General features: G+C 41.8%; 1 protein-coding gene across 1 annotated transcript in view; it reads left to right on the top strand.

Moving 5' to 3' along the window:
- Positions 1 to 14,099: 14,099 nt before the first annotated feature.
- Positions 14,100 to 16,525, top strand: part of LAMC1 (laminin subunit gamma 1) — a 124,040-nt gene continuing 121,614 nt past the window's right edge. The window contains exon 1 of the mRNA XM_004767975.3: positions 14,100 to 15,033. Coding sequence (XP_004768032.3) covers positions 14,619 to 15,033 — 415 coding nt within the window. The 5' untranslated portion in view covers positions 14,100 to 14,618. The remainder of the gene's footprint in view (positions 15,034 to 16,525) is intronic.

The following is a 16,525-nucleotide window of genomic DNA, read 5'->3' on the forward strand; positions in this document are numbered from 1 at the left end:
CCTAAGTATGCCTTGAATTTGCCATGTTTCTCCATCTCCTTTTCCCTCATTATCTAACTCTTACTGGGATGGTAGCCACCAGCTTCCTAAATGACTTTTCTATTACTCCTTTGACTCATTTTTCATCTGCAGTAAGAGGAAGATGTTTTAAAATTTATAAATATGATCATATAATTTTCATGTTTAAATAAGACAGATAGGGGTGCCTGGGTGGCTCAGTGGGTTAAGGCCTCTGCCTTAGGCTCGGGTCATGGTCCCAGAGTCCTGGGATCGAGCCCCGAGTTGGGCTCTCTGCTCAGCAGGGAGCCTGCTTCCTCCTCTCTCTCTCTCTGCCTGCCTCTTTGCCTACTTGTGATCTCTGTCAGATAAATAAGTAAAATCTTTACAAAAATAAAAAATAAAAAAAATAAATAACACCAGATACATGTGAGAAATATATTTTGGGCATCTGAATGACCAAACACATAAATTCATACATACATTCATAAATACATACATACATACATATAAATCACAATATCACACCTCCCTTTGGGTTTCAAGTGTGTTTAGGGAACAGCCCTGTCTTCCATGTTTGCTGCTGTATTTCCAGCTTCTGACACACAACAGGCAGTTCCAAATATTTGTTGAATAAGCAAATGAATGCATGGATACTTGGAACCTAGTAGGTGCACAATAGGTGTTACTTGAATAAACAGCCAACAGCTAGCTCATATATTCAAGCAAATATGAATTTTAGTACATTCTGAAATGTTTTATCCATGCATATTTTAACATTCAGTGCTCTTTCTCTTATGTCACCCCTTGTAACCTTTAAAATTCTAACCCCTGGATCATTTATTCACTCTCATTGGGGAAGCAGGTTCTTTGCATATAAATTCTTATACATCTATGTATCTGAGTTACATAATATTTAGAATTTTGTGTTATTTTTTAAACATGCTTCAGTAATTTTAACATTTATATGCAAGTCTTCTCGACTGAATTATAAAATCACTTAGAATTAAAGCGATGAGCTCTGGGGCACCTGGGTGGCTCAGTGGGTTAAAGCCTCTGCCTTTGGCTCAGGTCATGATCCCAGGGTCCTGGGATCGAGTCCCGCATCGGGCTCTCTGCTCAGCAGGGAGCCTGCTTCCCCTCCTCTCTCTGCCTGCCTTTCTGCCTATTTGTGATTTCTCCCTGTCAAATAAATAAATAAATAATAAAATACATAAACCTTTAAAGCTATAAGCCCTGTTTTGAAACTCTTGCCTCCTCTCACAACCTTAACCCTCCTGGTGCCTAGCCTTCTGCATAAGCAGATCAGTCAGTTAAGTAATAGTAATTAAAGCATTGGCAAGAGTTAGCCTAAGAGGGTGAGAGATGGATGGGAGAAATGCTCAGCAGACAGATAATTGGAAAGGATTCCTGATTTTGCCTTAAGGTAGAAATGAACTTTGGGGCTGGCATCTAGAGCTTGGATCAGAATTGTAGGTACCTTGTGTTCATTGTATTAGTTTTACTGGGCTCCTTGCATACATTTTTTCCAACAACTCAATTATGTTTAATGACCCCCATGTTTTGTGTAAGACACCTTAAAAACAACCCATGGAGAAGAAGATTGTTTTTCTAAGATCCTTTTAAACATATTTAAAACCTGCAAAAATCTAAAGTAAACTGCTTTTATTCATTACAAATTAGTTAATGTTAAGATCTAACTTATCTTTCCTTTTTTTTTTTTCTTACACCCTCTCACCTCTCATGAGTATTAACATTTAAAATGAAGCAGAAACAAAAAAATCTTGGTCTTTAACATCAGGTGATCTGGAATATAAAAGACTCCTCTTGTATGAGTGAAATCAGGCACACATGTAAATTTAGCCTTTGTGTGTTGCGGGTCATGGCCTTGTCTCTGCCTGTGCTAAGAAGGACTGACTCTTCTTGGCTGTTCTGACAAAGCAGCGGGAAACACAGTCTACTTTCTGTAGCTCCCGCACTGCTGTGTAATTATATATCTTAGATGAGGGGATAAGACTGCTCAGGAAGGCACTGATGACCATGATTCTTTCAAGAACTCAACTGGTATTGATACGATGTTTTCATAATGAGCTATTCAAGATGGAAGTTCCAGAATAAAAAATACTCCGGTATTTGAAAATAATGTAAAGCTGTCCTGTTAATTAAAATGATCCTCTAGCGGCCCCTGGGTAACTCAGTGGGTTAAAGCCTCTGCCTTCAGCTCAGGTCATGATCCCAGGCCTGGGATCAAGTCCCGCATCGGGCTCTCTGCTCAGCAGGGAGCCTGATTCCCTTCCTCTCTCTGCCTACTTGTGATCGCTGTCTGTCAAATAAATAAATAAAATATTAAAAAAAAAAGTTAAAAAGGCCCCAGTTATCACTTTTATACCATCCTAGTGACTTTGATTTTTAAATGAATGGACAATGATGTACAGTTTTTACTATGTGGTCACTGGTTTAAAAAATGCTGACTTTGTGTTTTCATTCAGTTTTATGGTGGAAAAGGGACTTGTATGTATAAAGGCGTTTCTTGCTACCCCAGAATCATGTTACTTGGCTAAGAGTGTAGGTACAGAACTGCTGGCAGACAGCCACCTTCTTGATGTGTCGCGTCCTCACATGGTAGAGAGAGACAGAGAGGGGGAGAGTGAACTTGCTCTCTGGTATCTCTTCTTATAAGGGCACTAATCTCATCAGACCATGGCCCCACCCTCACGACCTCATCTAACCCCAATTATTTCCCAAAAGCCCCATCTTCAAGTACCATCATATTGGGAGTTAAGGCTTTAACATAAGAACTTTGGGGTCCACATTCAGCCCATAACAATTATTTAAAGCCTTCTCTCTCTCTCTCTCTTTTTTTTTTTTTTTTTTAAGATTTTATTTATTTATTTGACAGACAGAGATCACAAGTAGGCAGAGAGGCAGGCAGAGAGACAGGGGAAGCAGTCTCCTTGCTGAGCAGAGAGCCCGTTGTGGGGCTCGATTCCAGGACCTGGAGACCATGACCTGAGCTGAAGGCAGAGGCTTAAAACACTGAACCACCCAGGAGCCGACCCCCCACGCCTTTTTTTTCTTGAAGCATTTCTGGCTGTTGCCATGGTGCCACTTTCTGAAGCATGTTACTTTTTTTTTCTTTTTTTTAACGTTCTGCTGGTTTTTCTGACTTTAACAATTTGCTTTGACCTTCATTTTGTGACATACTGGGAAGACTTCTTTGGAAGTGGTTATTTTCTTTTTCTGTTTAGGAAGCCATAGGAAATATTTTTGCCTACTTGCCTTATGTAGTGATTATATTTATTCCTGGTTTATAGCCAGTTCAGACTGTCCTTTCTGCAACTCATTCCAAAATAAGTGATCAGTTCTTCCATGAGCACAAATATTCACATGCTATTAAAAACAAAACAAGGGGGGGCGCTTGGGTGGCTCAGGTGGTTAAGCGACTGCCTTTGGTTCAGGTCATGATCCCAGGGTCCTGGGATCGAGCCCCGCATAGTGCTCCCTACTCAGTGGGGAGCCTGCTTCTCCCTCTGTTGCCCTGCCTATTTGTGTCTCTTGCTCTCTGTGTCAAATAAATAAATAAAATCTTAAAAAAAAAACCCAAAAAACAAAACAAAACAAGGGTGCCTTATGCCTAAAAAGTTCTACTGACATGTGTGCAATGGACATCCCAAAGATCATCCAGAACGTTGAAAGAAAATGTCTTTCTTGCATTCAGTTAAGACTGATGTCAAATTACTTCCTGGAATGACTTTTCTGTAAAACCAGTTTGAGTCAGTATCCATTCTTGCTTTGGAAAAGCATATCCTGTGTCATTAACAAATGGGTATAGTGAATACACCCCAAAGATCAAAGGGGAAATGTTAGTAGAAAATAATATTACTTCAGTCAAATTTGATTAGAGAAAAGATTTAAAGCCCTATGCTTAAAATGGTGGCACACAAAAAGCAAGCGAAGGACTTCAATTACTGTATAATTTACTGGACAGTTTGAAAAATGTAATTTGTGGGAAGAAGATTGTTTGACTTTGCTGTCATTAAGCTTAGTGGGTTATTAGGTGACCCTGTCTCTGGACTTGGAAGAAAATGGACCCTTTTTCCCTTCGTGTGGAACTAACACTGAATAAGCCTTGTCACTACAGCATATTTGTGAAGTCCTTGAGTGGTTTAACATTAACGTTTAACTTCTAAACTTTAATAATTCAGGTTACAACTGTGGAAAAAATAACCTGAGTGCATAACTTAAATTGAAGCTTTGTTTCTCTCAGTCAATTTTAGCTGTAATACTCATTGCTTTTTGTTTATAGAATTCAAACTAAAAATATATCGTTTATTCTTGCATAGTGATTTTTGTCCTAAACATTATTATTTGCAGGTTATTTCTATTATGTCTATAAATTATATTTAAAAATTGGAAAGAACTTTGTGAAGACCTTATTTATGAGCCAATTATCCATTCAGAAATAAATGTCTCCTCATTCCTGACATAATTACCAAACCTAGGTGAATGTTAATTTGATATATATGTGAACTGATGTGTCTTACACTGGCTGTGTCTTTGCTATTGTTTTTTGTTAAGTTTTTATTCAAGTTCCACTTAGTTAACATACAGTATTATGTTAGTTTCAGATGTGCAATATAGTGATTGAACACTTTCATGCAACACCCAGTGCCCATCACAGGTGCCCTTCTTAATCCCCATTTCCTGTTTCACCCTTCCCTTCCCCCCATAACCATTAGTTTGTTCTCTAGAGTTAAGAGTCTGTTTCTTGGTTCACCTCCCTCTCTCTCTCTTTTTTCCCCCTTTGCTCATTGCTTTAGATTCTTAAATTCCACATCTGAGTGACATCACAGGGTAGTTGTCTTTATCGGACTGACTTATTTCACTTGGAATTATACTCTCTAGCTTCATTCATGTCCTTGCAAATGGCAAGACTTTGTTCTTTTTTATGGCTGAGTAATATTCCATCACATATGTGCACACATATATAATCTTTATTTCATCAATTGATGGACACTTGGACTGTTTCCATAATTTGGCTATTGTGGTAATGCTGCTATAAACATCCAGGTTCATGTATCTCTTTGAATTTGTATTTTTTTTATTCTTTGGGTAAATACCTAGTGGCACGATGGCTGGATCATAGGGTATTTCTACTTCTAACGTTTTGAAGAACTTCCATACTGTTTTCCAGAACGGCTACACCAGTTTGCATTTCTTCCAACAGTATAAGAGGGTTCCCCTCTCTGCACATCCTCGCCAACACCTGTTGTTTCTTGTGTTGTTGATTTGAGCCATTCTGACGGGTGCGAGGTGGTATTCTCCTTGTAATTTTGATTTGAATTTCCCTGATGACCAGTGATGTTGAGCATCTTTTCATGTGCCTGCTGACCATTTGGATGTCTTCTTTGGAAAAATGACTATTTATGTCTTCTGACTGGCTGTGTCTTCGATAAGTTGGTATAGTTTGGGAAGCAGTATTATATAACAGTGAAGACAAACACTCTGCAGCCAGACTGTCCATGTTTTAGTCTCAGCTCTGTCACTTACTAGCTTTGTGATCTTCAGCATGAGTCATCCTTATAAAATGGAATGATAGTAAAAAGACCTACTTAGAGAGATATTGTAAAAATTAAATGGCGGGGGGGGGGCGCCTGGGTGGCTCAGTCATTAAGTGTCTGCCTTCGGCTCAGGCCATGATCCCGGAGGCCTGGGATAGAGCCCTGCATCGGGCTCCCTGTTCAGCGGGAGGCCTGCTTCTCCCTCTCTCACTCTCCCTGCTTGTGTTCCCTGTCTCACTGTGTCTCTCTCTGTTAAATAAATAAATCTTAAAAAAAATTAAATGGGTTAATATGCACTGAGTACTTAAAATGTCATTGTTACCTAGGAAACTCCAAATAAGCTCGTTAGTATTATCCACAGTGACTAGGAGCATTGACTGTAGGGTAAGACATTCAGATTTTAAATCCAGGCTCCACTACCAGCTGAATAACCTTAGACAAGTTACTTAATATCACAGTGCCTTTATTTCTTCATCTGAAAATAGGGATAAAAATAGACACGAGAACTAATTGAAATAATAGAGGCAAAACGATTAGAAGAGTTCCGTGGCACATAGTAGGTACTGAGTAAATATTAGCAGTGAATATAATAATCATATCATGGAGACTAAATTATATCCATGCCTCCTAAATATCAAGTGAAATATGATATCAAATGAAAAATGCTATATCCTGTTTCACCAGTCTTCAGAATAACTTAAGGTCACATATTTTTAGTAGTAATATGACTCCAAACATCTATCCTGCTTATTATGAAAACATCTTTCCTTTTCCGTGTCCCTGTGTATGGTAAATGCAGGAATCCAGGGGTTGTTACTTAGTCTCGAGTAGTCAGTATTGAAAGGCCGTTGTTGCTCCTGCAATATAACCTCATCGTACTGGGTCAGAGAGGTGCTGGAGCCTGCCCTCCTTTTCAACTTGCTGAAGCCACAAAGTCCTTTTTCTCCCCTTCCTAATGTACAGCTAAGGGGAGACTCCATGATCCAAGCAAGACCATTACAATAATAAGAGTACATTTCCTAAGGTCTCAGTTATTCACTTTTAAATAACGATATAACAAACAGTATAGTAACAAAGATAACTGGAAAATCTCCAAATGTTTGGGAATTAAGCAACACACGTTTAATAACGTATGGGCCAAAGTAGACTTTGAAGAGAAATTGGAAAATATTTTGAATTGAATCATAGTAATAATGGTGTGGCACATCAAAATACTTGGAATGTAGCTAAAGTGCTCTTTAGAGGGAAATTTGTGCCTTAAACACACATATTATGGGGAAAATGGCTGAAAAAGTTATCTGAGATTTTACTCAAGAAATTAGGTTATCGGGCACCTGGGTGGCTCAGTGGGTTAAGCCGCTGCCTTCGGCTCAGGTCATGATCTCAGGGTCCTGGGAACGAGTCCCGCATCGGGCTCTCTGCTCAGCGGGGAGCCTGCTTCCTCCTCTCTCTCTCTCTGCCTGCCTCTCTGCCTACTTGTGATCTCTCTGTCGAATAAATAAATAAAAATCCTTAAAAAAAAAAAAAAAAGAAAAAGAAATTAGGTTATCAAACTCAAAGTTGAAGGAAGAAGATATAATAAAAAGCAGAAATGAGCAACATAGTAAACAAATAATAAAGAAAAATTAAAAAGCTAAAAGCTGGTAATTTGTAACAATTAATTAAACTGATAAAACTAGTAAATAAAAAGAAAAAAATACCAGTTTTAGGAATAAAGTTCCTGCCATCATTAAAAAGAGAATAAGAGGTTATTATAAGTAACTTTATGCCAATAAATTTGAAATTTAGATGAGGTTGACAAATTCCTGGAAAAATACAAGTTAGTAAAACTGACTATAGAAGAAATAGAACATTTAATAGTTCTATATTTACTTTAAAAATGGAATCTGTTAGGGGCACCTGGGTGGCTCAGTGGGTTAAGCCTCAGGTCATGATCTCAGGGTCCTGGGATCTAGCCCCGCATCTGGAATCTCTGCTCAGTGGGGAGCCTGCTTCCCCCCTCCCCCTCTGCCTGCCTTTCTGCCTACTTGTGATCTCTCTCTCTCTCTCTGTTAAATAAATAAAATAAAATCTTAAAAAAAATGGAATCTGCTATTAAAATGTCTTCTCCTCTCCTACTCCCCCCACCACCAAAAAAACAAAAATAAAACAAACAAACTAAAACCAGAACCAAATGGCTTCACTGGTGAATGATTGCAAGTATTTAAAGATGAAGTAATGTTTAAAATAATTTCCCCAGAGAATGAAAATGGGATACCTCCCAACTTGTTTTGTAAAGCCAGCAAACTCTTGATGTTAAACCTGACAGGATGTAAAAAAAAAGGGGGGGGGAGCATATAAGATGGCAATTTCTCATTAACATAGGTTTAAAAATCCTAAATATAATATTAGAAACTAAATTCAGTATAAGATAAAAAGATAATAGTACAACCAAAGTAGATTTATTTCAGGAATACAAGGTTGGTTTAGCATTTAATAATTAATGAATATAACTCAGCACATTAACAAACTAATAATATATCATAGGGATAATAGACAAGTCATGAGCATTTCAATAGATGAGAAAAATCATGACCTATTCCAACATTCATTGATAATTTAAAAATAAAAACCTCTCATCAAACTAGTAATATAAATGAAATTCCATAATTTGATAAAAGGTAAATATAGAAAATGTACAACAAACATTATACTTGTGAAATGTTGAAAACTTTCCCTCTGAGATCAGGAACAAGATAAAGATATCCACTATCACATTTCTATTCAACAGTACACTATATGTTCTAACCAGCACAAGTAGAGAAGAAAAAGAACTAAAAGATATTAATAAGGAAAATAAGAAATAAATCTGTTAGTATACACAGATGACTAATTGTGCAGGTGGAAGATTTAAGAGGATTTACAAACTATTGGAAATAAAAGTGAACTTAGCAAGGTTGTTGGGTTGCTGGTTATAAAGCCAAAATAAGAAAATCAGTTCTATTCTTATATTCTAGTAACAAACAATAAGATAAAAAAGCAAATACCTAGCAATATATTTAATTAAAAATGTGCAAATTTCTACACATAAAATGATAAAAGATTACCATGATCTATACCTATAACTATATTATATATATTGAAGGATGTAACTCAATGTTGCATAGATGTTACTTCTTCCCAAATTAACATATAGATTGAATGCAATTACAAACAAAATTCTGGGTAGATTTTCTTGGTTGAAATTGAAAAGCCAATTATAAAATTATGTGGAAATGCAAATGGCCAAGAATAATCACCATGGTCTTTAAGGAAAAAAAATAAAGTGCTGGAGAACCTACCCTAGTGGATACCAAGACTTATTATAAAGCTACAGTAAAACAGAATACAGATGTTTGAAACAGACAATTGGGGTGTTTGGTGAAAAAGTTCATATTGCAGAGTAATGGAGGAAAGAATACTCTCTTCAATAATGGTGATTTAGTAGTAGGGTAGCCATACACAAAAATCAATTCCTGGTGGACTGAAGATTGAAATGTGAAAGATAAAACAGAATTTCCAAATCATAGCACAGGAGGATATGCTAATAACCATAAAGATTTTAAATAAGAAGAGAAACAGCATTAGTCTCAAAGTTCAAAGTTAGACTACATTTATTTTCTATTTATTTATTTGACAGAGAGAGATAATGAGAGAGGGAACACAAGCAGAGGAAGTGGGAGACAGAGAAGCAACAGGCCTCCCGCTGAGCAGGGAGTCTGATGCAGGGCTCCATCCCAGGACCCCGGGATCATAACCCCAGCTGAAGTCAGGCACTTAACCAACTGAGCCACCCATGTGCCCCTAATTAGATTACATTTAAATGAGGAATTTCTTTCATCAAAGGATACCATTAAATGAAATGCTATAACATCTGTGATTTTGGTTCAAATAATTAAGTGGTGATGGGGGGGAGTGAAGTGGAGAAATAAAACAAGATTGTGTGTATAAATATACATTGAGCTTTATACACTAGTCTTCTGGGGAAAAAAAGTGGTCACCACAATAAATCTAGTTAACATCCATCACCATTCATAGAGAACCTTTTTTTCCTTGTGATGAGAACTTTTAAGACCTACTCTCCTAGCAACTTTCAAATATGTGATACAATATGATTAACTACACTCAATGTTGTACCCTTTCTGACTGTATTTAACCATTCAGGGTCAACAACTTACTAAGGATATTCTGAATTCCCATAATAAAATCATGTCATCTGTATGTAAAAGATTGTTTCTCTCTCTGTTCTATACGGTGGGATGCAGTCCACATGTGGTTAGCAGAATAGTAAAATTTTTGAAATGTGAAGTTCTTTGTTCCTTTGATGGGAAGATTTTGGGTTGGGGAGGGGTTGCACTTTGCTCCTCATTTTGGGAAATACTTCCTTTTTTATTGTCTTTGTAATAAAGTTTGAATTTAAATTTTATGAATTATGGTATGTGTCCTTTCCTCTTCTTTTTAAAACTAGCATCACAATAGAAAGATGGCTTAAATTGGGTACATGTTGCTGGGTGGGAAGGAAGGGCTTTACCTCATACGAGAGGAATCCTATCTTTACCAGAGCATGGCCACAGAAGATATCTTATCTTGTTATGCTTGGACTTGTACCAAAGACCCAGGAAGGATCTATAAACCTAACACAAAGGATCATGTGTAGTTAGTGTAACTCTGAAGAGGGATACTGTTAATTCTCTTCCAGTATCACATTAATTTTCATCTAATTTAGAATTCCCATTTGATAACCTAAAAACCTTGAAAGTTCGAGGCAGCTCTTCCTTTACAGTGGACCATGACCTTTACACAACAGAAAAGGATATGGAGCCAGAAAGTGCAGTCTCCAGGTGATCTCGCTGCTTGCTGTAGATTACTTAATTCTCTTTGAGTCTTATATTCCTCCACTCAACAGGTTAATATCCCCTGCTTCAGTTATTACATTTTGAAACGCATAAGACAGAAGGCAAATATAAGCTAACATCATTATATTAGTAGTAACTGTTACCTTTAGATTACATTCTACATATAAAAGATAAAGCATATTGTATAGTAGTGCTTAAGCTTGGGAAAAATAAAGGGAAGTGAAGTCAGTAAAAACTAAGGAATGAGAAAATGGACACACTGGTAATTACAGAAGATTTTTTTTTTTTAAGATTTTATTTATTTATTTGACAGAGAGAGAGAGATCACAAGTAGACAGAGAGGCAGGCAAAGAGAGATAGGGAAGTAGGCTCCCGGCTGAGCAGAGAGCTCCATGTGGGGCTAGATCCCAGGACCCTGAGATCATGATATGTGAAGACAGAGGGTTAACTCACTGAGCCACCCAGGCACCCTGGGAAGATGTTTTTTAAAAGGACAAAGTTTCGATGTTAAAAGGTCAATACAACCCTTTAAGTTATTTTTTCTAACTATATCACACATTCTCAATTTGGACGTAGTAGACATCTGTTGTATTTTCCTACCCTGTAACCTGCCCCCTTCTGGCAACAGCAACCGAGAAATTTCCTTGAAGAACTGTTTTTCCCAAACTCCCTGGCTTTTGGGTGAGCTGCTTTAATATTACTCTATTCAACTGATTAGGGGTGGATATGCCCAGGGATTTGTAGGTGACCCAAGCCAGGAAAATCAGCATCCTTCCTTGAAATTGTTTAGATAGATCCTGATAGGGAGAAATTTTCTTTTCTCTGGAGTTCTAAGTGGGATTTTTAAAAGTTTGGAACTCCTTTGTCTGTGTAAGAAACAACTACATCCTCTCGTTCTACCTTTCTTGCTGTCCTGGTGGTTGAGCACTAAAAGCATTTTTTAAAGGGATCTGAAACCATTTCTCCCACACCTCCACATTTTTCTTCTAAACACCGTATCTGTTTACTAGATAATGCACTTTGTAAGCAGTTAAGAACATGTATTATTAGGGGCTCCTGGGTGGCTCAGTTGTTAAGCATCTGCATTCCGCTCAGGTCATGATCCCAGACTCCTGGGATCAGCCCCACATCAGGCTCCCTGCGCGGCAGGAAGCCTGCTTCTCCCTCTACCACTCCCCCTGCTTCTGTTCCCTCTCTTGCTGTGGCTCTGTCAAATGAGTAAATAAAATCTTAAAAAAAAAAAAAAAACTATTATTAAAGGGCCACAGAATTAAGAAAAAAAAAAAAGGTTAACTTGGGGTGCCTGGGTGGCTCAGTCAGTTAAAGCTCTTAATTTCTTCTCAGGTCATGATCTTGGGGTTGTGAGATTCAGTCCCGGGATGCACTCCCTTATGGACCTGGAGCCTGCTTAGGACTCTCTCTCTTCCCCCTTTGCCTCTCCCTTCTCCCCCAGAAAAAAACCCAACAGGGTAACCTGAACTAAAAGAAAATCTCATACATTTTCACTTTTTATTTAAAAAATACCAAGTCTATTTAGTAAACAGTAAAATCTCCAGGTACCTAAAATATCTAATGTCACAAAATATCTAATTAGCATTTAAGTTTTCCAAATCGATTTAAATTTTTTGTTTTAACCTTTGTTTTGTTTGATTCAGGATTCAAACGATGGAGAAAATTTTGTTCTGTTTTAATTTTTTTTAATCAAGCACATGGCCTGGGCCCAGTTACATCTTACCTCCCTCCGAAACAGTTATTTCCTTGTCACATGCCAATAAATAATAGAGTTTAGAAATTAATTCAGTCTCTTTAGGTGCTTTACAAATATCAGATGAGGTTCTGGTAATGAAATTATGCAGCAGAAGTAACAGTTTAAAGTTACCCTGGGACATTAGAATCCAGAAGGAAGCAGTGACAGCAAACATTTATTTTAATTTTGCAAACTTTGGTGTTTCCTTACCTTTATCTGTTTTGACTTTGGTAGAAAAAAAAAAGGAGCCCCATGTTTGATTTGCCAAAATCTAATAAAATACTGAAAATTTTAAAGGCACATGCATTAATACATGTACTTAAACATATTTATTAAAAATACCTGTAGTTTTATTGACAACTAACATTCTTATTTTCGTCCTATATGCTTTGTTCTCAAGTACAATGAAAGACTGAGAGAAAATATCATCCTCTCTAGGTACAAATGAATGTATTTATTTTGCTTCAACTCAAATATGAAAGAATTAATATACAGTCCCACAACTTTCTTCTTCCAACGTGGAGGTGCCAAAGGATGAGGAGGAGTTGAGAGACGGTTAGTCATGCATCAACTTCACCCATTTCATCAAATAAACGAACGATACAAGTGATTCACGTGCCTGTTAAGCAAACTCACCATCCTGGCAAGACACCACCCCTGACAACCAGACCATTAGCCTTGAAGTCCTTCTGGAGTTAACACTGACCGCAGCCATAGCAAGCCAACATTTACTTCGTTACTTCAGATCCCCACTGTCTTAACGGAACTCCTGAATCCAAAACCAGGTATAGGGTTTGTTTCTTTTTGCGGGGTTGGGTTTTCTCCCGCAGGGTGGGTGAATACATTTATTATTCTCACTTTACTATTAAGATCTGGGAAAGTTAAAAAAGTATCTGTCTCCTGAGCATCCAGCAGTTCCAAGCACTTTGCCTGTGGATTTGGCATGTGTCAAGACCCCCGACCCTGGGCGGTCCACTTGTACAGCACCCTCCTTTCCCGGTCCCTGCCTGTCCTATCAGCACTGGGTAAGTGCCCAGGTTCTGATCTGGGACTAAAACCCATGATCTTCTGGCTCAGGTTCTCTGAACTGAGTCATCCTGGCACGGAGAATATTCCGTGACTCAGCAGGCCCGAAAAGGAGGATGTCAGATCCAGATAATTTCGAGTCTTTTAAAGGCAAGATGAGGAACATAAACAACACAGTGGAAGAATTTCGCAGTGGGTCTGCCTACCCAAGGGAAAAATGTCATTCCATTCCCAGCCTTTTCACTTCCTTCTCGGCCCCTGTGATGAAACAACGGCTACACTTTTAATTTAGAGGCAGGAAATGGCTTCAGAAAATTCATTTTGATGCTAAGACCAAGGCCCTTAATTCTCCAGGGATCTGGTGGGTCCCCTGCACACCCCGGGACCCCTCCTTGGAAAAGGCTGGCGCCCCGCCCCGCGCAGCATGGGGGCATGCCCGCGGCGGCCGGCGGGCAGCTCCCACCGTCCGGTCCTTCGAGTCCCGGTCCCGGGGCGCGGCCCGCTGGACGCCACGACCGACACCTGGCGCGGCGGAGATCTGCGCCGCCGCGGCCCGAGTTGGCGCGCGGCCCAAAGGCGGATTCCAAGTTACCTCCCCGGCCCGGCGTCCCCCCCTTAAGGCTCCCTCCACTACCCCTTCCCCCAGCCGGGCTCTCCGGCGACGCAGAGCAGGCCGACCCTGACGTCCAACTCCCGCAGGGCGCCGGCTCTCCTCGGCCTCCCCTTCCGTCCCGGCATGCACCGCCCCGCCGCCCCTCCTTTCCCCTCCTCCCCCCTCCCCCGCTCTCTCTCCGCCTCCCCTTCCCCCTCCCATTCCTCGCTCTCCCTCCCCTTCCCCCCTCCCCTCCCCTCGCTCCCCGCCCACCCTCGCGCCCCTCCAAGGCCCCTCCCCCGCCGATCCCGCGCCGCGGGCCGGAGCGCGAGATGCCGCCGCCCCCGCCGCCGCCGCCGCGAGCTGCCCGGGCGGACGCGCAGTCCGAGGCACGAGGAGGGCGGGGGACCCGCTACGGGGGCCGCGGGAGCTGTTGAGAGGAGGCGGGGGTTGGGCTTTCCCCTCCGCCAGACCCCACCCCACCCTGCCGACCCCACCCCCTGCTCCTTCCTCCCCGGGGGCGCGCTCTCGGGCCCGCGCTCGGAAGTCGGGGGTCGGCGCCGAGTGCGGGCTGTGTCCCGGGTGGGTAAGGGAGGCGCGGAGGCGGCGAGCCGGGCCGTGGCCAGCGAGCCGTGCGGTCCTCGCCAGCGGCGCCCACTGGCCCGTCTCTCCAGTCTGAGCCGCCGCCACCACCCGCCCCGAGAGTCCGGCCCCTGGGCCCCGAGGCTCAGCCCGCGGAGCGGCCTCCCCGGGACACCGCCGGGCGAGAGGAACGCGCCCGCGCCCTTGCCTTCGGCGTGGCCCAGCGCGCGGGCGGCGGGATGAAGGGCAGCGAGCGGGCCGCGCCGGCGCTGCGGCCCCGGGGGCGGCTCTGGCCGGTGTTGGCGGTGCTGGCGGCCGCTGCGGCCGGCTGCGCCCGGGCAGCCATGGACGAGTGCACGGACGAGGGCGGGCGATCGCAGCGCTGCATGCCCGAGTTCGTCAACGCCGCCTTCAACGTGACCGTGGTGGCCACCAACACGTGCGGGACTCCGCCCGAGGAGTACTGTGTGCAGACCGGGGTGACCGGGGTCACCAAGTCCTGTCACCTGTGCGACGCCGGGCAGTCCCACCTGCAGCACGGGGCAGCCTTCTTGACCGACTACAACAACCAGGCCGACACCACCTGGTGGCAGAGCCAGACCATGCTGGCCGGGGTGCAGTACCCCAACTCCATCAACCTCACGCTGCACCTGGGTAAGCGGTGACAGCCCTGTTCCTGCTACTGCTCGCCAGCCGCCCAGCTCCCCGGCCGCCTTCACCTCCTGGCCCAGCCTGCGGGGCGCGAACAGCCCGGCGCTGGCTCTCTGCTCCCCTGCAGGGGCCACACAGAGCCTCCCTTCTCCGACTTCTAAACTAGATCTGGCACTTCACATTCCGCGAGGGCCAGGATACCTTGCGCTAGCATCTGTTTGCTTTTCTGTTCTTTCTAACTTACCCAGATTTTCACTCCCTTGATGATTCGCCCTTTCGGCTGTTTTTTGTCCCTTTTTTGGGGAAGTGTTAATCAGAAACCCCTGTTCTCGCTTTTCTCCCTCCTCGCAGGGCCACCACGGAGCGTTCTTGGATCAGAGATAGAACGGTCTACCTTCAGCACTTTGATCTTGTTTAAATGCCCCCCTCTCTCCAGGATTGAGCGTGATTGCTGTTTGCTCTGTTGAATAAGCCAGAGAGCAGAGGGTCTCTAGTGAAGGGAATTTGAGGGAAGCCAATGCTTTTACTACCGGTGTGGCCTATGTGTAATTAAAACAGAAATTCACTTTTTAAAGTTACTCTTCTTTTGAGTTGTTCAGCGTTAATGAAGGGCCACAAAGTTATTTCACCGCTACTCCTGGAACAGAGAAAACAAAAGAAAGTGTGCATCCACTTTAATTTCTGGCTGCACTTTGGTCCTGAGTGAAAAGGCTCTCCTGTCTTTCCTTTTCCTTTGATTCAAAGCCAGTGTAGAAACATGTATGAATGACCTTTTAGAAATCAGGAAAAGGATGTATAGAGAACTTTGTTGCCAGGTGGTGGATGAGGATGGACATGTTTATCCTAAGGTATCAAAAATCATGTTTGGTCTAAGCAGGTTTTTCTTCATCACTGAAATATATAAACAAGCAGAATAATTCATTATTGTGTTTAACAGAGTTAAAATATGCGTGATAAACTGGCATCTGCTTTGTAGAACTGCAGTCCCCTTCATTGAAAGAATTGATTTCCCTGGTAGCTGATGGTAAGGAACTTCCAGAGAGAACATAGGGCCCAAGCCATTCTTCAAAGCCAGATCATTCTGTAAGGCGAATATTATTTGAGGGCCTTTGAAAGGAATGTTTTATAGGCAAATAGTTCTTTTGGTCATGGTTTTGCATTTTTTCTTTCCACTGCTCTCTGGTACATTAAACTTTACGTAAGTATCAAGATTCCAGAGAAGGAATATAACTTACCCAAAGTACTTTGAAAAGTAGTTAAACTACTGTGTGTGGAGTAAGTTGTAGAAAAGCAGTTTCTAGCACCTTTGGAATACCATTTATTTCTAGACAAGTTATCAGAAAAGTGAACTTTTGGAAAATAAGTTCAGACAGTGAAACTCTGAGGCACCCGTTTTTCAGAGATGGAAGAAGTGAACTGTACTTCAGTGTTTTAAGGGTATCGGAAATGCATAGAACCAGCAGTGTGTTGGAACAGGTGCTTTTCTAAGACACAG

The sequence above is a fragment of the Mustela putorius genome, unplaced genomic scaffold (assembly GCF_011764305.1).
Source record: "Mustela putorius furo isolate JIRA1106 unplaced genomic scaffold, ASM1176430v1.1 tig00537335_pilon_pilon_pilon, whole genome shotgun sequence".
NCBI lineage: Eukaryota > Metazoa > Chordata > Mammalia > Carnivora > Mustelidae > Mustela > Mustela putorius.